The sequence below is a fragment of the Salmo salar genome, chromosome 14, assembly GCF_965601325.2.
Source record: "Salmo salar chromosome 14, fSalSal1, whole genome shotgun sequence".
In the NCBI taxonomy this organism is placed as follows: domain Eukaryota; kingdom Metazoa; phylum Chordata; class Actinopteri; order Salmoniformes; family Salmonidae; genus Salmo; species Salmo salar.
The window spans coordinates 38,505,051-38,530,503 of record NC_138304.1 but is presented as its reverse complement, the minus strand read 5'-3'; the positions used below and the strand labels follow the sequence as shown (position 1 = coordinate 38,530,503).

Genomic DNA, 25,453 nt, shown 5'->3' with positions numbered 1-25,453 from the left:
TCACAGAATGTGTTTTTTTGGAGAAAGAAAAATTGAAAGCGGGAAAAATCCATATATTAGCCGCGTCACTGTTTAAGCCGCGAGGTTCAAAGCGTGGGAAAAAAGTTGCAGCTTATAGTCCGGAATTTACGGTAGATGCTTTTATCCACAGTGACAAAATTATATTGAAGTGTCATAAAAGTGGATAATTAATGATATATAGGGAGAAAATGGGGATAAAATATATAGTAGTTAAAATTTGACCTATATATATAATAAATAAATAAAAGGAATGTCTCTTAGCCCGGTCCAGAGGCAACCCCCAGAGTTTGTGTCTTAGGTGGGGACAGAACTCACTCTGTTACAATGGTGCCGTAACCCGGATCACAGACTACTGTAGCCGACTACTAGGGGGTGAGTGTAGTGGATGTGAAACTAGCAGGCTAAAACTAGTAGTCACCATGTGGTGAAGTCATCCTCACCAAGATCTTAAGTGAACCGTTTCTCACTGAGTCACAAGCTCTGTCTGTCAGTAAAGTTGACTTCAGTGCCAAGTGTTGTGTACAGAGGGTGGGATGAAACACACTCCGTTACAGCAACATGTTGGTGCTCAATTTGCCTTCCAATCAGGGCCCTAGATTCAAAAGCTTCTCAAAGAACGAGTGCTGATCCAGGATCGGGTCTTATTTATTATGATCTGATCCGAGAGCAGCACTCCTATTCTGAGACACTTTGAAAATAGGGGCCCAGGTTTAGGAGAGCTACCGCCATATTCCTTACATTTTAGAGTTTCTACACATCTGCAAACACCAATGCAATATAGAGAAAGGGGTTGAAAGCCATTGTTGTCCATCATTTCAGGGCTCCAGACTGTGACCATTTAGTCCCTCTGACTTGGCTGTGCAAGTAAAAACAAATAATTGGTCGCACTGGTGCAAGCTGAACATTCTACCCGGTTAATCAAAACGTCCTATTTTTTGGCTGGATAAAACCATGAATTTGTTAAACAGTAAAGTACATTCTCCTCATGATTCCTGTAATAAAAGTGTCTGCCCTGCCTGTTTCACTGGGGCCGGATGTAAAGAGATAGCTTCTCACACTCTCTCTCGCCCCTCGTGATTGTATACCACTTCAAAATGCAATTGCGGGAAAGAAACAACTTTGGGAGCAACTAGTTGTCCATATTAAAGAGAGGAGTGTCTCACCTTTCTGTAGGTGTACTTTTATTTCTTAACTATCATTACTGAGCTCAAATCACACTGTTTTGCAATCAAGATATCTGATATAGCTTTGAAACACGGGAGTGTGCAAAATTGTGCATCGGCAATCACGAGTGCACTATGCCTCATTGCAACGTTTTTTTTTAGGACAATACATTTACTGTTAGATTAATACATGGCTACTAGCAGTAGGTGTTATATTTAGAGTTCTAGCTAATGTGATCTATCTATCTAATGCATTTTGAGTTTCCACTTCCTCAGGTGGTGAATTAGTACCAACAATTAGTACCAACTGAATTAGGCCTAAGCTATATATAATATTAGTATACATGAAGATGATGAATGCAAATTCATCTCTATTGAACAAAAAAATATGAAAATTCTAAAGACCTTTTTCCTCCCCAATTTCGTGATATCCAATTGGAAGTTACACTCTTGTCCCATCGTCGCAACTCCCGTACGGACTCGGGAGTGGCGAATGTTGAGAGCTGTGCTTTCTCTGAAACACGACCCTGCCAAGTCACACTGCTTCTTGACACACTGCTCGCTTAACCCGGAAGCCAGCCGCACCAATGTGTCAGAGGAAACACCGTACAACTGACAACCGTGCCAGCGTGCATGAGCCCGGCCCGCCATAGGAGTAACGCTGGAGTGAGATGAGGACATCCCGGGGCGGCCAAACCCTCCCCTAACCTGGACGACTCTGGGCCAATTGTGAATCGCCTCATGGGTCTCCCGGTACCGGACGGCTGCGACACTGCCCGGGATTGAAACCAGATCTATAGTGACGCCTCAAGCACTGCAGTGTCTAAAGCCCTATTTTGACAGTAAAATATAACACAAATAGCCTAATTGTCTACCCAAAATGCATGACATTCATTGGATTAGATTGGATATCAAAATATTTTGAATCATGCATTCCTGCTTGGACATGTTAGATGTAACAACTTATTTATTGAATACCATCTCAGTAGTCTATTACACTTCTTGATAAAGCATTGTGAATGACTGACTTCATAAATGACATTTACTTTTCAAATAAGTTTGCTAATATGGAATAATTTATGCTAAAACCATCAAACTAGTAATAGAAGTAGTTTAACCTGTTGGGAGTAGGGGGCAGTATTGACACGGCCGGATAAAAAACGTACCCGATTTAATCTGGTTACTACTCCTGCCCAGTAACTAGAATATGCATATAATTATTGGCTTTGGATAGAAAACACCCTAAAGTTTCTAAAACTGTTAGAATGGTGTCTGTGAGTATAACAGAACTCATATGGCAGGCAAAAACCTGAGAGGATTCTGAACAGGAAGTGGCCTGTCTGACAAGTTGTTGTTCATCTTGGCTCTTTTTATTGAAGACTGAGGATCTTTGCTGTAACGTGACACTTCCTACGGCACCCATAGGCTCTCAGAGCCCGGGAAAAAGCTGAATGATATCGAGGCAGCCCCAGGCTGAAACACATTTACGCTTTTGGCAAGTGGCCGATCAGAGGACAATGGGCTTAGGCGCGTGCCCGAGTCGACCCCATGCTTTATTTTCTTTCGTCTGTTTACCTAAATGCAGATTCCCGGTCGGAATATTATCGCTTTTTTACGAGAAAAATGGCATAAAAATGGATTTTAAACAGCGGTTGACATGCTTCGAAGTACGGTAATGGAATATTTAGAATTTTTTGGTCACGAAATGCGCCATGCTCGTCACTCTTCTTTACCCTTTCGGATAGTGTCTTGAACGCACGAACAAAACGACGCTATTTGGATATAACAATGGATTATTTGGGACCAAACCAACATTTGTTATTGAAGTAGAAGTCCTGGGAGTGCATTCTGACGAAGAACACCAAAGGTAATAACATTTTTCTTATAGTAAATCTGACTTTGGTGAGTGCTAAACTTGCTGGGTGTCTAAATAGCTTGCCCTGTGATGCCGGGCTATCTACTTAGAATATTGCAAAATGTGCTTTCACCGAAAAGCTATTTTAAAATCGGACATATCGAGTGCATAGAGGAGTTCTGTATCTATAATTCTTAAAATAATTGTTATGCTTTTAGTGAACGTTTATCGTGAGTAATTTAGTAAATTCACCGGAAGTTTGCGGGGGGTATGCTAGTTCTGAATGTCACATGCTAATGTAAAAAGCTAGTTTTTGATATAAATATGAACTTGATTGAACAAAACATGCATGTATTGTATAACATAATGTCCTAGGTGTGTCATCTGATGAAGATCATCAAAGGTTAGTGCTGCATTTAGCTGTCTTCTGGGTTTTTGTGACATTATATGCTAGCTTGAAAAATGGGTGTCTGATTATTTCTGTCTGGGTACTCTGCTGACATAATCTAATGTTTTGCTTTCGTTGTAAAGCCTTTTTGAAATCGGACAGTGTGGTTAGATTAACGAGTCTTGTCTTTAAAATGGTGTAAAATAGTCATATGTTTGAGAAATTGAAGTAATAGCATTTCTAAGGTATTTGAATAACGCGCCACAGGATACCACTGGCTGTTACGTAGGTGGGACGATTTCGTCCCGCCAGCCCTAGAGAAGTTAAAGAAAAAATCAATGGTTTTAAACTTATCGTTCTATTTATTGTTATCGCACAAATTCAGGCAATTTACCGCATTATGGATTTTTGTCCATATCACCCAGGTCTATGTGATGCCCCTTTTTGGGGGTGCCACCAAATCACAGCTGGTGCCACCAACTGAAGAAGTTAGTGGCACCAGTGCCATCAGGGGAAAATGAGTCTAGAGCCCTGTATTTCCTTAAAACATCAAATTGCAGGGCCTTTAGTATTGTCATATCTATTGTCGAAACCGGTATCACCTGTATCTCGTTCTTCACTTCTCCGCTCGTCTCTGGTTGAGAATCCTGGAGAGGCTTTGTGTCAGTCTGGGACACCTGCTTCCCTGTTAAGCCAATGGTTGAGTTTGGTTCTTTGTCATTGGGCATCTCATTTTCCAACGAATCATCCACAGACTTTTTGTCCTTCAATGGGTCAACGTCCTTCATGGGTTGGTATTGACTGATCTCATCACTGTAGTCTTCAGTGGTCACCATGGAGGCTTCATGGAGGCTATTCAAGTCAATATCCTTCATGGGTTGGTATTGACTGATCTCCTGACTGTGGCTTTCATTGAGGCTATTCAGGTTCACATCACTACTCGCGCTGTTACTGGATTGCTGAAAGTCATAAGAGAACTGTTCAAAGAACTCTTTAATATTCTTTGAAGGCCCACCTGTGTTGCTGGAGCTTGGTTGTTGGCAGCTTGTCATGACTCCTGTTTCATTTTTCCTACATCTACCATCTACTGATGACAGTAATTCCTTCACCATGACATCAGCACATTTCTCCCTACATTGCTTATTTTTTTTCAGGTGCATCTTCAAATCAGTATGGGATATAAAAGTCCTTGGGCACACCGGGCACTTGTAGGGGCCATTGTTGTTGTGTCTTAACATGTGCCTTCGCATGCCGCATGGCTTCAAAGTTGTTTTCCCACACACATGACACTTTCTGGAACAGTCTTTTGTGTGTCCTTTCAGATCATGTGGTAGCTGGAAAGTGTCCCCACAGTAAGGACACTTGTACTCACCAGGGTTGGATTGGAGATGGACCTTGGTATTAATTACTTCATCAGAACATTTTTCCCTACAAGATCTTTTCAATCTCAGGTGCGATCTCAAATCAGCATTTGTTATAAAAGTCGTTGGACATACAGGGCATTTGTATGCGCCATTGTTGAAGTGAAGTAGAAGGTGTCTTCGCAAACCCAACATACGAGTAGTTACTTTCCCGCACACATGGCACTTTATGGTGCGATCTTTTGTGTGTCCTTTCAGATCAGGTTTTTTGTCTGCTTTTAGATCAGGTTTTCTGTCTGCTTTCAGATCAGGTTTTTTGTCTCTTTTCAGATGTGTTTTTTGCTGGACAGTTTCCCCACCATTGTCCTCACCATTGTCTTTTTTTATCTTCTCCTCACAGCTTCTCTTCTGGTGTTCCTCTAAGTCCTCACTGGAATCATAGTCTTGCCCACATTGGGTGCATTGGTGTGACCTCTGCTCAATGTGAGATCGCATGTGTCTTGTCAAGCCCAGTGTGTCAGTGAAAGTCTTGCCACAGAAAGAGCATGCCTTGAGGCGCTGGCTTCTTTTGTGCGAGCTGTTGGATGGCTCAGGAGTTAACGAGTGCTGAAGTACAATCTCAGTTAGTAAGTCCTTAGGTACACTCTCTAAAGGTTTTTCTATATTCTGCCCTTCGGCCATATGACCACTGTTCTCCTGTAAGTGAAAGCCTTTGTGAGAAGTGTTGGATGGTTCCGGACTTAATGAGTCCTGAGGTACAATCTCAGAGACTTCTTCTCTCTTCTGCCCTTCGGCCATCTGACCACTGTGCTCATCGGAATGAACTTTGTGAGAGGTGTTGGATGGCTCAGGAGTTAGTGAGTCCTGAGGTACCACCTCTGGGAGTTCTCTCTTCTGCCCTTCAGCCATCTGACCACTGTGCTCCTCAGAATGAATTTTGTGAGCGGTGTTGGATGACTCAGGAGTGAGTAAGTCCTGAGGTACCATCTCTGGAAGTTCATCTCTGTTCTGCTCTTCGAACATATGACCACTGTGCTCCTTGGAATTAATTTTGTGAGCGGTGTTGGATGCCTCAGGAGTGAGTAAGTCCTGAGGAACCATCTCTGGCAGTTCATCTCTCTTCTGCCCTTCGAACATATGACCACTGCGCTCCTCTGAATGAATTTTGTGAGAGGTGTTGGATGGCTCAGGAGTTAGTGAATCCTGAGATACCATCTCTGGAAGTTCTTCTCTGTTCTGCCCTTCGAACATATGACCACTGTGCTCCTTGGAATTAATTTTGTGAGCGGTGTTGGATGCCTCAGGAGTGAGTAAGTCCTGAGGAACCATCTCTGGCAGTTCATCTCTCTTCTGCCCTTCGAACATATGACCACTGCGCTCCTCTGAATGAATTTTGTGAGAGGTGTTGGATGGCTCAGGAGTTAGTGAATCCTGAGATACCATCTCTGGAAGTTCTTCTCTGTTCTGCCCTTCGAACATATGACCACTGTGCTCCTCTGAATTAATTTTGTGAGAGGTGTTGGATGGCTCAGGAGTTGATGAGTCCTGAGGTACAATCTCTGAGGGTTCTTCCCTGTGCTGCCCTTTGGCCATCTGACCACTGTGCTCCTCTGAATGAATTTTGTGAGAGGTGTTGGATGGCTCAGGAGTTAGTGAGTCCTGAGGAACAATCTCTGAGGGTTCTTCCCTGTTCTGCCCTTTGGCCATCTGACCACTGTGCTCCTCTGAATGAATTTTGTGAGAGGTGTTGGATGGCTCAGGAGTTAGTGAGTCCTGAGGAACAATCTCTGAGAGTTCTTCCCTGTTCTGCCCTTCGGCCATCTGACCCCTGTGCTCCTCTGAATGAATTTTGTGAGAGGTGTTGGATGGCTCAGGAGTTAGTGAGTCCTGAGCTACAATCTCTGAGACTTCTTCTTTGTTCTGCCCTTCGGCCATATGACTACTGTGCTCCTTTGTGTGAAAGGTCTGTATGGGCTGTTCCTCCTCCCTCTTATGAGATGATGGGAAATGAGAAGCATGGACTCCACCTAGTGTTAAAAAGAGAGAAGTGAGCAAGACATCCACATAGACATTAACTCAAAGTCAAAGAGAACAAGTAAGACAGATCCGGTGCTTGATAAAAACAGACTAGACCACATTTGAACAAATCTCAATATAGTGCAGTGAAGAGATATGGAATTTTCTTCAAATAAAGAATGAGGTACTGCAGCCTAATAGATGCAGGGAAAGTGTTTACTGCAGAATATCTTGACCATTTTGGTCTAGTAACCACTTTCTTCTGCATCTTTAAGGATGTCATTTCTAGTTTCTTATTCTTTATTCAGGAGTTTTGCATATCTAAGGAGCTTGACGTTCGCTGCTCTACACTCACTAAGGGACTTTTCTTACCAGATTCATCGACAGGGGCCCTTTCATTGAGAGTGACCTCTGTATTAACACTGGTCCAAAGTTCATTGTCTGATGCTTCAGCTTCTTCCCTGAGAAGAGACCAAAATGAAAGTCAGTTTTCAAATGGGTAAGTTCATTGCCAAGGTCCTAGCCACTACTAGTAACCGCTACTACTTCAAATCTGGACTGAGGTCTGCATCACTGATGGTTATAAACTTTTCCCCAATACCCCTCGAATCAGGGACTGATTCAGTCCTCTGTACACTAGGTGAGTGTATTCTCTGAACAATCAATGATATTAATAAATACATTTACAACCTGGGAGAAAAGAAAACCAGCAGCACTGCAGACCTTGAGGCCTGGATTTGAATACCTCTGTTCCACAGTGGACACTCACTCAGTTTCAGGTGACCGCTCTCTTTTCACACCCTCATTTTTGACACCACATCGTCTTCTCCATTTCTTCTTTCTGCCCCTTATTTTTTTCCGTTGAGAACTTGTTGCTTCAGCCTGCAGTTTCCCTCTCCTTATAACCAGTTTTAGCGAGGGCTTGGGTAATGGCACATCGCTTATGTCAAGCGTGTGTGCTCCAATCTTCTCAATCTTTAATCTTGTGTTACCAGTTCCTATTTTCTCTCCTTTTTTTCGAACTCTTTTTTTCTGTACTTGGGAACTCGTCGGATCATCCAGCAGTACCCCTCTCTTTAGGGTCAGTGTTAGCGGGGACTTGGGTAGCGGCATAACGCTTATGTCAAGTGTGTGCGTTTCAATCTTCTCATTTGTAATACCACGTCCTCTTCTCCGTTTTTTCTTTCTGTCAATTCCTTTCGGTCCTGGGCGTCTTGTCTCAGCCTGCAGTCTCCCTCTCCTTAGAATCAGTGTTAGCAAGGACTTGGGTAACGGCATATTGCCAATGTCAAGCCTGTTCAACCGCAGTACGGGTTGACGGCGCAGACAGGAAGCAGTCAAGCGGCTGGTTTTCAGCCCGCTGCGAGTCTGAGGGCAGAGAACAGCTTTATCTCTCCTGGTTTCTTTTATCATCTCTTTGTTGATTGTCTTGCGTTTAACGGTTATCTCAGTGGCGTCCTCTATAGTCTTGACCTCGACCTCCACAGAAGCAGAACGGGCTGGTGGCTTTACAGTCCAGACCTTACGATCTGCCTTTCTGCAGTCCCAGCTCATCTCTGGTTCATCAGATGGGAAAGGGGTTTGATATCCCTTTATGGTGGGATAGGACTGTCTCTCTGGGCCTGCTTGGCAAGAGGCAATTTCTTCCTTCACAGAAGAAGGGAAAGACAGTGAAGAGAGGATGTAGTCACCACCAGTGGACCTTAGAGCTAGAAAAGGAGAGACAGGTTAACATCAGGAATAACTTAACTACATTTCCAGCATTTCCTAAGTTCTACTGGAAAATATTGAAATATTAGGACAGAAGTTTTTTTTTTTTTTAACAAAGTAAATACATTCAGGCAAACAGGCAAGTAAATGATTTCCAAATCCTGCACCCCACCTACCATTGGTGTCTAAGTGATGTCCATTTCTATGGTGATGGAGGAGTGCCTGTAATGGCTCAGGGTGAGCCACAGACTGCACACACTCCTCTAAGAGAGCAGGGGCAAGGCTGAGCCAAGATGCAGTCTAAGAGATGGAGAAATTAACAATTGTTACAAAAACAATTAACTAGTCTGCTAATATTGCTAAAGTGGTAGTGTCTAATCATGCATCTAAGACCTAACCTACCCAACCTATTCCATAACACAATGGTGTTTCAAGGTTTTGTTTGGAATGAAAGGCACTTTGGGACATATTCTTACTTGAGAGCCGAATTCATACTAGGGACGGGCACTAGTACTAATCCAAGGAGTGTATTTGATTGCTAATAATAAAATACAAATACAAAAAATATACAAATTCTAATATTAAACAGGTTAAATGTATAAGCACTGACAAAATTACAAACTCTAAGAAGTGTCAATTGTTTGTGGAGTGTGTCAAGTGCAGTGAAAATGTGTTACATTTCCTTATCAGAACAAGCAGAAATTACAGCATCCGACAGCATACCGTAAAAACATTTTTGCATTCAGCCCCGTTTCACACTGACATGAGAGTACTTGAAAACTCAAAAAATTATAATATGAGAGTACTCGAACATGGACATTCCTTCAAATGGCCATCCCTAATTTATACCTCAGATGATGTACAGTACAATAATACCTGCTTAAGGTTTGGAGTAGGAATCAGTTTCTCCAGTCTGGACAGGAACTCCCACACAAGAATCTGCAGTGTTGAGTCATACTTGGGGCCATACTCCTCTGGAAAAACATTCTGATAGACAGGAGAAGCAGATGACAGTAGAAAGTACATACAGTGCCTTCAGAAAGTATTCACACCCCATTACTTTTCCCACATTTTGTTGTGTTACAGGATACATTTTAAATGGATTAAATGGAGAAAAAAATTGTCACTGGCCTACACATAATACCTCATAATGCCAAAGTGGAACTTTGTATTTATTTGTAGAAATGACTTTAAAATGTAAATCTTAAACGTCTTGCATCAATAAGTAGTCAACCCCATTGTTAGGGCAAGCCTAAATGAGTAGAAATCTGCTTAACAAGTCACATAAGTTGCATGGACTCACTCTGTGTGCAGTAATAGTGTTTAACAGGATTTTATTATGACTACCTCATCTCTGTACCCCACACATACAATTATCTGTAAGGCCCCTAAGTCGACCAGTGAATTTCAAATATAGATTCAAACAAAGACCAGGGAGGTTTTCCAATGGCTCACAAAGATGGCACCTATTGGTAGGTGGGTAAAAATAAAAAGCAAACATTGAATATCCCTTTGAGAATGGTTAGAGTTATTAATTACACTTTGGATGGTGTATTAATACACCCAGTCACTACAAAGATACAGGCGTCCTTACTAACTAAGTTGCCGGAGAGGAAGGAAACACTCAGAGATTTCACCATGAGGCCAATAGTGACGTTAAAACAGTTACAGAGTTTTATTACCTGTTGGGGCTAGGGAGCTGTATTTGCACGGCCGGATAAAAAACGTACCCGATTTAATCTGGTTACTACTCCTGCCCAGTAACTAGAATATGCATATAATTAGTAGATTTGGATAGAAAACACTCTAAAGTTTCTAAAACTGTTTGAATGGTGTCTGTGGGTATAACAGAACTCATATGGCAGGCCAAAACCTGAGAAGATTCCATGCAGGAAGTGGAAATCTGATTTGTGGAATCACCTTCAACACTTTGCCTATGAAACACAACGTGAGTTAGTCTTTACAAAGTGGTTTGAGTCTTCTCCGGTAGAAACTGACCGAACGAGAGGCCTGGAAAGTTGGTCATGGGGGAGGGCCATTACTACTATGACGCGGGCGCCCCTCTCGTTCCGAAACGTTTAGTAAGACAATGCAATCGTCCGCCTTGAATATTATTGAAGCTCTGATTGAAAAAGGCCCTAAAGATTTATGTTATACAACGTTTGACATGTTTGAACAAACGTAAATATATATTTTTTGCACATTCGTGACGACAAGTCCCGCGCGCCTCGTACATTAGGAGTAGCCTTCGGAACGCGCTAACAAGAAGGAGCTATTGGGACATAAATTATTAACTTTTTCGAACAAAACAACATTTGTTGTGGACCTGGGATTCCTGGAAGTGCCTTCTGATGAAGATAATCAAAGGTAAGGGAATATTTACAATAGTATATTTGATTTTAGATGGTTCCAAGATGGCGCTAACCCGTATCGCCTAGCCTATTTTTCTGAGCATAGCACCTCGTTTATTGCAAAGTGTGATTTCCCAGTAAAGTTATTTTTAAATCTGGCAATGCGGTTGCATTCACGAGATGTTATCCTGTTAGGGCTAGGGGGCAGTATTGACACGGCTGGATAAAAAACATACCCGATTTAATCTGGTTACCACTCCTACCCAGTAACTAGAATATGCATGTACTTATTACATATGGATAGAAAACACCCTAAAGTTTCTAAAACTGTTTGAATGGTGTCTGTGAGTATAACAGAACTCAAATGGCAGGTCAAAACCTGAGAGATTCCTTTACAGGAAGTGGCCTGTCTGACCATTTCTTGAACTTCTTTTCCATCTCTATCTTTTACTAAGGATCTCTGCTCTAACGTGACACTTCCCACGTCTTCCATAGGCGCTCAGAGCCCGGTAAAAAACAGAATGTCGTCATCCCAGCCCCAGGCTGAAACACATTATCGCCTTTCTCAAGTGGCCGATCAAGGGACTCTGGGCTTATGCGCGTGACCCGACCGCCCCCGCCTTTGTGATTTTTTTCCTCTGTTTGCCGAAAAGGAGATTCCCTGTCGGAATATTATCGCTTTTCTACGAGAAAAATGTCGTAAAAATTGATTTTAAACAGCGGTTGACATGCTTCGAAGTACAGTAATGGAATATTTAGAATTTTTTTGTCACGAATTGCGCCATGCGCACGACCCTTCTTTACCATTTCGGATAGTGTCTGGAACGCACGAACAAAACGCCGCTATTCGGATATAACGATGGATTATTTTGGACCAAAGCAACATTTGTTATTGAAGTAGCAGTCCTGGGAGTGCATTCTGACGAAGACAACAAAAGGTAATCAAACTTTTATAATAGTAAATATGATTATGGTGAGTGCTAAACTTGCCGGGTGTCTAAATAGCGAGCCCGTGATGCCTGGGCTATGTACTTAGAATATTGCAAAATGTGCTTTCACCAAAAAGCTATTTTAAAATCGGACATATCGAGTGCATAGAGGAGGTCTGTATCTATAATTCTTAAAATAATTGTTATGCTTTTTGTGAACGTTTATCGTGAGTAATTTAGTAAAATGTTAGCGAATTCCCCGGAAGTTTGCGGGGGGTATGCTAGTTCTGAACGTCACATGCTAATGTAAAAAGCTGGTTTTTGATATAAATATGAACTTGATTGAACAAAACATGCATGTATTGTATAACATAATGTCCTAGGGTTGTCATCTGATGAAGATCATCAAAGGTGAGTGCTGCATTTAGCTGTCTTCTGGGTTTTGGTGACATTATATGCTGGCTTGAAAAATGGGTGTCTGATTATTTCTGGCTTGGTACTCTGCTGACATAATCTAATGTTTTGCTTTCGTTGTAAAGCCTTTTTGAAATCGGACAGTGTGGTTAGATTAACGAGAGTCTTGTCTTTAAATAGCTGTAAAATAGTCATATGTTTGAGAAATTGAAGTAATAGGATTTTTAAGGTTTTGAAAATCGCGCCACAGGCTTAAAGTGGCTGTTACGTAGGTGGGACGAATTCGTCCCGCCTAGCCCAGAGAGGTTAATCTATAATTCTTTGAATGACAATATTAGATTTGACCAATGTTTTCGAATAGTAATTTTGTAAATTGTAGCGCTGATTCACCGGAAGCATTTGAGGGAAAATATTTTCTGAACATCACGCACCGATATAAAATGCTGTTTTTATATATAAATATGAACTTTATCGAACAAAAGAATGCATGTATTGTGTAACATGATGTCCTAGGAGTGTCATCTGATGAAGATTGTCAAAGGTTAGTGCATAATTTTAGCTGGTTTTCTGCTTGTGGTGACGCCTGTCTTTGCATTGAAAATAGCTGTGTGTAATGTTTTGTCAATGTACAGTCCTAACATAATCTAACTTTATGCTTTTGCCGTAAAGCCTCTTTGAAATCGGACAACGTGGTTGGATTAAGGAGGTGTTTATCTTTCAAATGGTGTAAAATAGTTGATTGTTTGAGAAATTAAAATTATTAGATTTTTGCTATCTTGTCAAGCAATCCCGTTACCGGGATGAGAACGGGAAGGGGTCCCATAGAGGTTAATGGCTGTGATAAGAGAAAACTGAGGATGGATCAACAACATTGTAGTTATTCCACAATACTAACCTAATTGACAGAGTGAAAAGAAGAAAGCCTGTATAGAATTAAAAAATATTCAAAACATGCATCCTGTTGTAACAAGGCACTAAAGTACAGTGGTTCCTCCTTTAAAAGTTGTAAGCTTATGCCGCGGAATTTAGAGGTAATTTGTGGTTTAGTACGGTACCCTGCGCCACCACTTCATTGCTCCAGAACAGTGCAAGGGGGAGTTAGAGCACTGATTATGCTTTTGGGTCCTATTGTGTCTCTAACTGACATGAACCTAAATAGAAACTGATAATTGTGCATGACTTCAGTATTACTTATTAAAACTGTTGTTACACTAAGGTTTTTAATATTTTATTTTGTTAGGATTATTTTGCTCTTATTTTGCTCTTACTGCCACTCCCGACCAGTCACATTGTACAGCACCTGAGTGGCGCAACGGTCGAAGACACTGCATAGCAGTGCAAGCCCGGTTGCAACAGATGCTGGTTCAATACACGTGCTGGCCTCGACTGGGAGACCCATGAGATGACTATAGGTTTTTGTTTTTTCTCCCTCTAAAACAGAAATAAATCATTCTAAATAACAAACTGGCTTTATGGTTACAATAAACAATCTAAATTAGTAACAATGTCTCACCCCATGTTCAAGAATGGCCTTTTTCTCGCTCTTTTACGTTATTTGAAAACAAAATCATCTCCAAAATATTTAAGGGGCATTGCACTAATAATGGTGCTGACTAGGGAAATGTTCCCGCTGTTCTGTTCTTTTTGCCAGTCAGCATGTTCAAACTAAAACAATGTAAATAACAATAGCATCTTTATACTTTCATTAAAAAAATGATTATAAAAATACCTTTTCAAAATGCCGATGTTTATTTAGATATGGAGCCATAACGAATTACTATGGGAATAAATATCACTGAATTACAGAAATATCCTCCATATGTAATTGTTGGTGGAGAGTCATGTCATGTTTTTCGATATACTGTAGGCCTACCGTAGCCGACATGAGTCTCACTAGTGTTGAGTAATGTGCTGTTAAAAGTGGTGTAGGTTTTATTTATTTAAAGAGCATATTGAAGTTAAAAGCAATAGCCTACAACTATTTTAGCACAGTTTCGTGCTGCTCTGAGACAAGCATAGGGACTGGTCTTGATAAATAAATGAGATTTTTATTTTCACTGAATCTCCGTTTGGGTATTGGTTAGACTAGAATTAGAAAATTAGGGTGTAGAAATGTTATGCTCTTAGTGTAACCTTTATTTAACTAGGCAAGTCAGTTAAGAACAAATTCTTATTTACAAAGGACAGCCTACTCCTTCCTCCCCGTCGAGGAATTGAACGCTGGTCTATGCAGGACACTGGATTCTTTAGCTAAATAGCCCTGTGCTGTATTCCCAACCGTCACATTGTACAGCGCCATATTTTCTGTTCCATCCTAACGGAAATCCAGAGGGTTTTTCATTTTTCTTGGAATATAAACACCATAATATTAATCAAATTAATCCCAAACTCTAAAAGTAATTGGAAAGGTAGATACAAATTATTTGTGACATTGTGGTTACAATAAAGAATGTAAACAAGATGTAAACAAGATGCTGTGTTTTTATTTACAGTAGTGATGAACAGCTGGTGACATTTTGAAAACAGGTTTTCAAACACTTGTAGCCCGATTATCAGGACAATAGACTCTTTATAGCCCGGCTACTGTAGGTGTGAACTTCCCCCTACCTGCAACTTATTTGATGCTTAAGTACTCTGAAGTGTTACATTTTTAACTCAAAACAGCAGTACAGTATTTCCTCATCAACATCTTTATACTTTCGTTAATAAAATAATGATGAAAATACTCTTTCAAAATGCTGGTTTATTTAGCTTTGGATCCATAACGAATTACTATGGGAATAAATATCAGTGAATTACAGAAATACTGGAACAAAGTTGTCTAATGAAGGTAAACAAATGGTTGCTTACTGGAAAATACTCTTTCAAACACAGTCACGTTGTACAGCGCCATTATGGCTATTAGCAGGAGTCTATTTTGGCCTTTATAGGCACGCACAATTGGCCCAGCGTTTCTCTCCCTCTAAAAACAGAAATAAATGTTTTGGCCTTTACAAATATTATTTTGGGATTTATTCAGATTACAATTGCTCTCTTTTGTTTTTTTTAAAACAAAATAACGTCCAAAATATCATTATATATTATCAAGTTGATGACACAGTCATGTAGCCTAGTGGTTAGAGTGTTGGACTAGTAACTGAAAGGTTGCAAGTTCAAACCCCTCGTTCTGCTCCCGAACATGGCGGCCTAGGAACAGTGGGTTACACTGTTCCTAGGCCGCCATTGAAAATAATAATTTGTTGTTAACTGACTTGCCTAGTAAAATAAAGCTGAGTGACTCACTCATTCATGGTTTGGATCAAAATAAGTACCAACATTCTTACTGATAGTCTTTAATAAAGAAATGTTTTGGTTATCCTGACCTGGATACCATGTACAGTATTATAGTAGCCCATTACGGGCTATTAGCAGGACAATATATCTTTACCAACACCTCTCTGTATTTTGATACTTTGTGAATGGGGGCTCCTGGAGTGAAAAATGCGTGGTTACAGATGTAGGTTCGATACCTGTGCCGGCCGCCACTGGGAGACCCATGAGGTGGCTTTTGGTTTTAATTTTAGAATCCTTCAACATATTGACAAATCACATTTTTCAAATTTCAATAGCTCTTTAACCATTACTCCTAAAACGTTCAAAACTGGTTCTAGCTTTTTGTTGGTTTACATCTCACACCATTTTAAATTATTTATTTGAAATTCAATAGCATCTTGGTCATGTGACCCATACACCTCAAACAAGGTTCATAATGTACACTCAGTGGGCCTACACATTGGACACCCTTTTGTTTGTCTATTTGCATCTCATGAGATTTTACGAGAATTTTTGATAGATTCAAATTTCAACAGCTCCTTAGTCTTATGACCTACGACCCTCAAACAACTTTCAGAATATCCACTGAGTAGCCGTATATGTAGCACAACCTTTTGCTTTAATTTAGAATCCTCCAATCCTCTATGTGAAATTTTTGGCGGAGTCACGTCACGTTTTTAGATATACTGTAGGCGACATGAGTCTCACTAGTGTTGAGTAATGTGCTGTTAAACGTGGTGTAGGTCTTATTTATTTAAAGAGCATGTTGAAGTTAGAAGCAATAGGATTTAGCACCGTTTCGCGCTACTCTGAGACAAGCATCGGGACTGGTCTTGATAAATACAATTTGATTTTTATTTTCACTTAATCTCAGTTTGGGTATTGGTTAGACTAGAATTAGAAAATGAGGGTGCAGAAATGTTATGCTCTCAGTGTGCCCTTTATTTTACTAGGCAAGTCAGTTAAGAACAAATTTTTATTTACAAGGACAGCCTACTACTTCCTCCACGTCGGGGAATTGAACCCCAGTCTCCCGCGTGGCCTGCCCGCACGACACAGGGATTCTTTAGCTAAATAGCCCAGTACTGTACTCCCGACAGTCACGTTGTACAGCGCCATAACGGAAACCCAGAGGGCGTATCATTTTTCTTGGAATAAAAACACCATAATATCAAATTAATTAAGCAAGTACCAGTCAAAAGTTTGGACACACCTACTCATTCCAGGGTTTTTCTTTATTTTTTACTATTTTCTACATTTTAGAATAATAGTGAAGACATCACAACTACGAAATAGCACATATTGAATCAGTTAAGAACAAATTCTTATTTACAAGGACAGCCTACTCCTTCTCTGTCGGGGAATTGAACTCCGGTCTCCCGCATTCTCTATTACAGCCATTATTGAAGGCTATCAAATGCTTCTCAAAGATGGTGGTCAAACTAGCACTAACTAGCATTAATGGTACCAGTGGTTCACACTTAAATAACGTGCCATAGAATTCTGTGGCAACATGCAAGCTGCGCCACAGCATGCTGCAACTTTTAAAGGAATGTAATACCACTGTAATAATGTAAAAAATTGCCTCAGTAATTCGCTTTTTGTCCTGAAAACAAAGTGTTACGTTTGGCGCAAATCCAATACAACACATTACCGAGTACCACTCTGTATTTTCAAGCATAGGTGGTGTTATGGGTATGCTTGTAACTGTTAAGAAATGTGGAGTTTTTCAGAATAAAAAAAAAACAGAATGGAGATAAGCACAGGCAAAATCCTAGAGGAAAACCTGGTTCAGTCCGCTTTCCACCAGACACTAAGAGATTAATTCACCTTTCAGCAGGATAATAACCCAGAACACAAATCTACACTGGAGTTGCTTAACAAGAAGACAGTGAATGTTGAGTGAGTGGCCGAGTTACAGTTTTGACTTAAATCTACTTCAAAATCTATGGCAAGACCTGAAAATGGTTGTCAAGCAATGATCAACGACCAATTTGACAGAGCTTGAAGAATGTTAAAAAAATGTTTTAAAAATTGCACAATCCAGATGTGGAAAACTCTTAACCAGTGGGCAAAACCTGGTTGAAAAGACGTCTTATGACGTATTATTCTGGTCGCAAAACGGTTGAAATAGGACGTTTTGTTTTATGTCTTTAACTGACCAGAATGTCTTTTTCTGACCACCATACGACCAGTTGGTCATAATTCTGACCACTATTAAGTGCTGCTATATTATGTAGCCTACTGGTGGTCATAGTTAAGACCTCATCAGGTGGTCATTACCAGGTTATGAGCACATACACTTAGACATTTAAAAAAACAAAAAAACAAATAGTTCAGCTGTCCCCATAGGAGAACCCTTCTTGGTTCTAGGGAGAAGCCTTTTTGGTTCCACGTAGAACCCCCTGTGGAAAGGGTTCTACCTGAAACCAAAAAGGGTTCTTCAAAGGGTTCTCCTATGGGAACTGCTGAATAACCTTTTTAGGTTCTAGATAGAAAAAGAAGGTGCTAAGAGTGTACTGTAAAAAGTATTACAGAGGATAAAGTTGGATATTGAAAACATTGCTCATTACATTTATATTTGTTTCCATAGTCACCAATTACATTTAATCTGCAACATATTCTTACATTTAAAATAGATCAAGCAATGGCAAAAACAAATCTACATCACAATTTACAGTAATTGTTTCATAATTCACTCACAGACATTACATGCATAGAAAGACTGGGACACGGAGTATATAAAGGCCCATTGTTTTATTTGATTAATAAGAGTGGTGGGATGGGGTAGATCCTCATCAAGGATCTCTGAGCACAGAAGGCAATCTGGAGCCTAATGGTCCTCTTGAAGAGTCATGTGATGGGTCAGATCTGCAGAAAAGACATTCAGCACATTACACCTTAATCAATAATGCGATTTTAAAAGCAAACTATAAAAGGATATTACTGAAGAAACTTTGTGGACTCAGCTGGCTAAAAGTATTTCCTTGGTACTAGTTGAAATTGTTTGTGACAGTTATAGCTTAGAGATGTCTTCAACAAATAGCAACTTGCTCATATACAGTACCTGTCAAAATTTTGGGACACACCTACTCATTCCAGGCCTTTTCCTTATTTTTACTATTTTCTACATTGTAGAATAATAGTGAAGACATCAAAACTATGAAATATCACACATGGAATCATGCAGTAAACAAAAAAAGTGTTAAACAAATCAAAATATATATTTGAGATTCTTCAAAGTAGCAACCCTTTGCCTTGCCAGCTTTGCACACTCTTGGCATTCTCTCAACCAGGTTCATGAGGTAGTCACCGGAATGCATTGAAATAACAGGTGTGTCTTGTTAAAAGTTCATTTGTGGAATTTCTTTCATTCTTAACGCGTTTGAGCCAATCAGTTGTGTTGTGACAAGGTAGTGGTGGTATACAAAAGATAGCCCTACATGGTAAAAGACCAAGTCAATGTTATGGCAAGAACAGCTCAAATAAGCAAAGAGAAATGACAGTCCATCATTACTTTAAGCCATGAAGGTCAGATAAATTGGAAAATGTCAAGAACTTTGAAAGTTTCTTCAAGCGCAGTCGCAAAACCCCTCAAGCTCTATGATGAACACTGGCTCTCATGAGGACCGCCACAGGAAAGGAAGACCCAGAGTTACCTCTGCTGCAGAGGATAAGTTCATTAGAGTTACCAGCCTCAGGAATTGCAGCCCAAATAAATGCTTCAGAGTTCAAGTAACAGACACATCTCAACATCAACTGTTCAGAGGAGACTGTGTGAATCAGGCCTTCATGGTCAAATTGCTGCAAAGAAACCACTACTAAAGGACACCAATAAGAAGAAGAGACTTGCTTGGGCCAAGAAACACGAGCAATAGACATTAGACAGGTGAAATCTGTCCTTTGGTCTGATGAGTCCAAATGTGAGATTTTTGGTTCCAACCTGTCTTTGTGATACACAGAGTAGGTGAACAGATGATCTCTGCATGTGTGGTTCCCACTGTGAAGCACGGAGGTGTGATGGTGCTTTGCTGATGACACTGTCAGTGATTTATTTAGAATTCAAGGCACACTTAACCAGCATGGCGACCACAGCATTCTGCAGCTATACGCCATTCCATCTGGTTTGCGCTTAGTGGAACAATCATTTGTTTTTCAACAGGACAATGACTCAACACACCTCCAGGCTGTGTAAGGGCTATTTGACCAAGAAGGAAAGTGAAGGGAGATCTGCATCAGATGACCTGGCCTCCACAAATCACCCAACCTCAACCCAAATGAGACAGTTTGGGATGAGTTGGACCGCAGAAAGAAGAAAAAGCAGCCAACAACTGCTCAGAATATGTGGGAACTCCAAGACTGTTGGAAAAGCATTCCAGGTGAAGCTGGTTGAGAGAATGCCAAGAGCATGCAAAGCTGTCATCAAGGCAAAGGGTGGCTACTTTGAAGAATCTAAAATATTATACTTTGATTTGCTTAACACTTTTTTGGTTACTACATGATTCCATATGTGTTATTTCATAGTTTTGATGTCTTCACTATTATTCTACAATGTAGAAAATAGTACAAATAAATAAAAACCCTTGAATGAGTAGGTGTGTCCAAACTTTTGACATACTTTGCCTCCTCCTCCACCACGGCGGTCACGGGCATATTTTAAGACTTTCCAGAGGGCCTGCAACACATTAACCTCTTGAGTTTTCAGACACTTACTGTATGCATAGAAAGAGAAGAAAATAAATGAATGATTGGCATAATTTGGGCATGCAGGACACGACAGAACAGTAACGCACAGTAAAATATCTTTAACAGTCAGAATCTACTAAAAGTAAGGCAAAGGCATGTTTGCTCTTCTGTCCCTTCATATTGAAGTGAGACATTAATTCATTGGTCAACAATCTGAAACATTTTTAAGAAAGAGGATATCAAAATTAGACAGTAGTTGGATAATTACAATTTTTAACTCATCTCTAAATAGTAAAGTTTTGCTTAATCCGAATTCAAGTTGTAATATTCAAACAACTTTTTATATAACACACCGCTCCAAAATCCTGTGGACTAATTTCCCGGAGTGAGGTTCCCCCAATTGAGGACAGCTTGCTAGTCTTAAACAAAGAAAGCTAAATACAACAATGTAAGTATGTGTAGGAGGCAATAGAAACCAATAAAATATTATTTTGTTCAAAAGTTGTGTGCGTCATATCATTCTTGCAACAAACATTGTTAGAAATGGGTGTAATTCCAAATCTCTTCCTCTTCTCTGCATCTGCACACGTGTGAGTTTGTGTTGAATCAGGACTCATGGGTTGTGTACCTGAAAAAAAAGGTGAGTTAAAATAGGATTTGATTTGCTTTACAAATGTATATTATTGCTATACGGCTGCGAGAATCCTGACTAGAACCAAAAAAATGTATCATATTACTCCAGTGCTAGCCTCCCTACACTGGCTTCCTGTTAAGGCAAGGGCTGATTTCAAGGTTTTACTGCTAACCTACAAAGCATTACATGGGCTTGCTCCTACCTATCTTTCCGATTTGGTCCTGCTGTACATACCTACACGTACGCTACGGTCACAAGACGCAGGCCTCCTAATTGTCCCTAGAATTTCTAAGCAAACAGCTGGAGGCAGGGCTTTCTCCTATAGAGCTCCATTTTTATGGAATGGTCTGCCTACCTATGTGAGAGATGCAGACTCGGTCTCAACCTTTAAGTCTTTACTGAAGACTCATCTCTTCAGTAGGTCCTATGATTGAGTGTAGTCTGGCCCAGGAGTGTGAAGGTGAACGGAAAGGATCTGGAGCAACGAACCGCCCTTGCCGTCTCTGCCTGGCCGGTTCCCCTCTCTCCACTGGGATTCTCTGCCTCTAACCCTATTACAGGGGCTGAGTCACTGGCTTAATGGTGTTCTTCCATGCCGTCCCTAGGAGGGGTACGTCACTTGAGTGGGTTGAGTCACTGAAGTGGGCTTCCTGTCTGGGTTGGCGCCCCCCCTTGGGTTGTGCCGTGGCGGAGTTCTTTGTTGGCTATACTCGGCCTTGTCTCAGGATGGTAAGTTGGTGGTTGAAGATATCCCCCTCTAGTGGTGTGGGGGCTGTGCTTTGGCAAAGTGGGTGGGGTTATATCCTTCCTGTTTGGCCCTGTCCGGGGGTATCTTCGGATGGTTTATGTGTCGGGGGACTAGGGTCAGTCTGTTATATCTGGAGTATTTCTCCTGTCTTATCCGGTGTCCTGTGTGAATTTAAGTAAGCTCTCTCTAATTCTCTCTTTCTTTCTCTCGGAGGACCTGAGCCCTAGGACCATGCCTCAGGACTACCTGGCATGATGACTCCTTGCTGTCCCCTGTCCACCTGGCCGTGCTGCTGCTCCAGTTTCAACTGTTCTGCCTGCGGCTATGGAACCCTGACCTGTTCACCAGACGTGCTACCTGTCCCAGACCTGCTGTTTTCAACTCTAGAGACAGCAGGAGCGGTAGAGATACTCTCAATGATCGGCTATGAAAAGCCAACTGACATTTACTCTTGAGGTGCTGACTTGTTGCACCCTCGACAACTACTGTGATTATTATTATTATTATTATTTGACCATGCTGGTCATTTATGAACATTTGAACATCTTGGCCATGTTCTGTTATAATCGCCACCCAACACAGCCAGAAGAGGACTGGCCACCCCTCATAGCCTGGTTCCTCTCTAGGTTTCTTCCTAGGTTTTGGCCTTTCTAGGCAGTTTTTCCTAGCTACTGTGCTTCTACACCTGCATTGCTTGCCGTTTGGGGTTTTAGGCTGGGTTTCTGTACAGCCCTTTGAGATATCAGCTGATGTAAGGGCTATATAAATACATTTGATTTGACTTCAATTGTATCTCCTTACACAACACTGAGAAAAAAAGGGTTCCAAATGGGTTCTTCGGCTGTCCCCATAGGATAACCCTTTTTGGTTCCATGTAGAACCCCTTTGGGTTCCACGTATAACTCTCTGTGGAAAGGGTTCTACATGAAACCCAAAATACATCTACCTGGAACCAAAGGGGTCTACTTGGAACCAAAAAGGGTTCTTCAAAGGGTTCTCATTTGGGGACAGCCGATGAACCCTTTAAGGTTCTAGATACCACCCTTTTTTCTAAGTGTGTAAGATCGGGCAGCTGAATAGGCAGCTGAATAGCATGACTCTTGGGAAATCCAGTCTCAGTGAGATCTGATGCAATGAAAAAAGTTAATGATCATCAGCATAGCTAATACAAACCTAACCTTTACAAAGTTGGTTGGTAAGAATCTGAAGATCAGAGTATCAAACCGAAGAAACAAACATTTTGCAAACAACTTACTGTCAATTACTATTGATTTAAGGAGGAGTGGTTCTGCTCTCTCCTTTACCTGGGATGTAGCAGAATAGGTCACTGGTAATTGAGTGGGTGGCCAGGCACTGCTGTAGAGGCCATGCATCAGGTCATTGACATGTTTCAGGAACTGTAAAGACAAATCATGATTAGCCATTACCCAAGGTCTTCACGAAGTTAGACATAGCCTAGCAAGTGCATTGACTATGTTGCACCTCAGCAATCCGGCAGACAGGCTCTCTCTCCATCTATGTTTTGCTGTCTATTTGCATTTCTTAATCAGCAGACTGGATAACTTCTATACTCATTCCCTTTGTTCCCTCCTCCAACCTTCCATCCAAGCTAGAGTTTCCTGCAAAAAGAGAACCAAGAATTGAAAAAGGCAGTTTAGAGGTGTAATGTTAGAATGAGTGTTGAGGAGGAGCAGGGACAGGCAAAATGTATCATATTGTCAAATGAAATATACACAAAAATATCTCTGATGAATCAAGAAAGTCTAAACATCTATATTGGGGGTACACGTTTCAAGAATTAGGCCAGCTTACCGTCTCACACAATAAATGTTTACTATATGTGTATTTATGTACCATCGCTCTCTCACAATGTTGACAATCTTTTCTTTAAAGTATTGTGGTCATAATCATCATCTCTTCCCCCTCTCTCTCACAGAACACACACTCATAGCTAGCATGACAATGTTGACATGACAATGTTTTCAAGTTATTGTGATCATCATCTCTCACGCACACACGCAGAGAACACACACATTTACTTTCATTAACTAAACATATATCAAAATGTTAGCTAGCTAGAACCAACGCCTACAAAAGGTAAAATGAAAACTTACCATGTCCATGGAGATTAGCCAGAGAGCTAACGTTAGACAGCTAGTTAGCTAAAATTTGCCAGCTAATTTAGCTAGCTAGCAAATCTTTCCTTGACGTTCTTCTCCCCAACAAACCACTGCTTCAATTACAAAAGTAAAACAAGAATGTAGGAGAACAGGGACTACCACAGCAGGCAAATCTTTTAGTTTTTTACTTTACATTTCAAGAAACTGTTGTTGTTTTCCAACTGTGTTGTTGTGTAGCCTATTGGGCGCGCTGTCCCAACTAACATGGAATGTTGACCTATGCGCTCGCATAGGCTGCGCTGAGATCTATTGCTGTGCATGAAGCACAGATTCCAATCCAAGTTTTAGCTGGAACTGATATGCCTACCTCCTAATTTAGCTACTGAAATTAAAATGCAATTACAGCACACATTGTTAATTGTTTAAAAGCTTTAAGGAAAAATATTAGTCATTATCTGGGTCAAATTCAGGTGCAATCATTTTGGACCAATTATTGATTGAACATTTTTTTAAATAAAAATAGAGTTTTGTAAATCCTGGTGGATTGTAGTAGGATATTGAAATAAAAGACATAGGCCTACATGTTATTTGTTAGTCATAATAGAACATCAACAGAGCATTCAGTGGAACAGAAGAAAATGTGCAGCACAATAAACAGTACAATTAGTTAACACAGACAAAAGATTACCTTTAGAAAGCCAACACAGACAGCAAGCTACCAGATATCATTCATTAAACAACCATTATTTCATTGTTCCGCAGTTTTACTGCATTTTAACAGCAGTGCCATTTTTTAAGGGTATCCTGTATTATTGTGCATTGTTTGTCTTACATGCTGGTAGCCTAGAACAAATGTTAAGGAAGTGAATGTGCACTTTTCAATTGGGTGGACTGCAACTACGAAAAACAAATCCTTTAGTAAAAGCAAAAGTATTTATAGTATCGGATATTCTCTAAAGTAGGTACAATCTCAGATAGCTATAGGACCATAGAGACTGTCATAAATATTTTTCATGGCGTCAAAAAGACGTAATGTAGAAGACGTCTTAATCTGGTTGTGATCTGGTTATGATGTCCAGACCAGATTTCAACCAGTAAAAGATGTCATTATTACATTTTATGCCCACTGGGTAGAGATTTACCCGAAAACACTCATAGCTATAATCAATGCCAAAGGTGCTTCTACAAAGTATTGACTCAGGGGTTATGAATACTTATGTAAATGAGATATATATGTAGTTTAATTTTCAATACATTTTCAATAAATGTACAAACATTTCTAAAAACATGTTTTCACTTTGTCATTATGGGGCATTGTGTGTAGATGGGTGAGGAAAAAAAACAACTATTTAATACATTTTGAATTCAGGATATAACAAAATGTGGAATAGGTCAAGGGGTATGAATACTTTCCGAAGGCACTGTACATACATACAGAAATAGTGAATAACATAAGCCTGGAAATACGGTTGTTGGTTTGCAATCTATGGCAAAAAAATGGGTTTCGTTGAAATGAACAGCTCACTCATTATGATTCTCGCACCAGGTTGGACACGGAAGCAGTGAAATGCAATCATGTCACTTTTCCCCAGCATGTTATGACACTGACCTGAAAGAAGAGTTCCCTCTCCTCTGGCTGCTCTAGTAGGGTTTCAATCAGCTTCATGAAGCTGGCCTCTGATGCTTCCACCTTTGGATCTGAAACCTGCAGCAATAATGCACAGTGGGTAAGTAAAACTAACCAT

At 40.5% G+C, this 25,453-nt stretch overlaps 1 protein-coding gene across 9 annotated transcripts in view; it reads right to left on the bottom strand.

Moving 5' to 3' along the window:
- Positions 1-25,453, bottom strand: part of LOC106569460 (uncharacterized) — a 54,559-nt gene that overhangs the window by 11,421 nt on the left and 17,685 nt on the right. The window contains exons 4-9 of one of the 9 annotated variants that reach the window (XM_014140828.3): positions 25,318-25,413; positions 9,391-9,501; positions 8,691-8,814; positions 7,574-8,513; positions 7,177-7,265; positions 4,030-6,815 (exon numbers count right to left, since the gene is read on the bottom strand). In XM_014140828.3, coding sequence (XP_013996303.1) covers positions 4,030-6,815; positions 7,177-7,265; positions 7,574-8,513; positions 8,691-8,814; positions 9,391-9,501; positions 25,318-25,413 — 4,146 coding nt within the window. Of the gene's footprint in view, positions 1-4,029; positions 6,816-7,176; positions 7,266-7,573; positions 8,514-8,690; positions 8,815-9,390; positions 9,502-14,671; positions 18,392-20,138; positions 20,835-22,843; positions 22,986-25,317; positions 25,414-25,453 lie in introns of those variants that run through there. The other 8 variants (XR_014380358.1, XR_014380360.1, XR_014380361.1 and 5 more) reach the window with 8 other exon arrangements.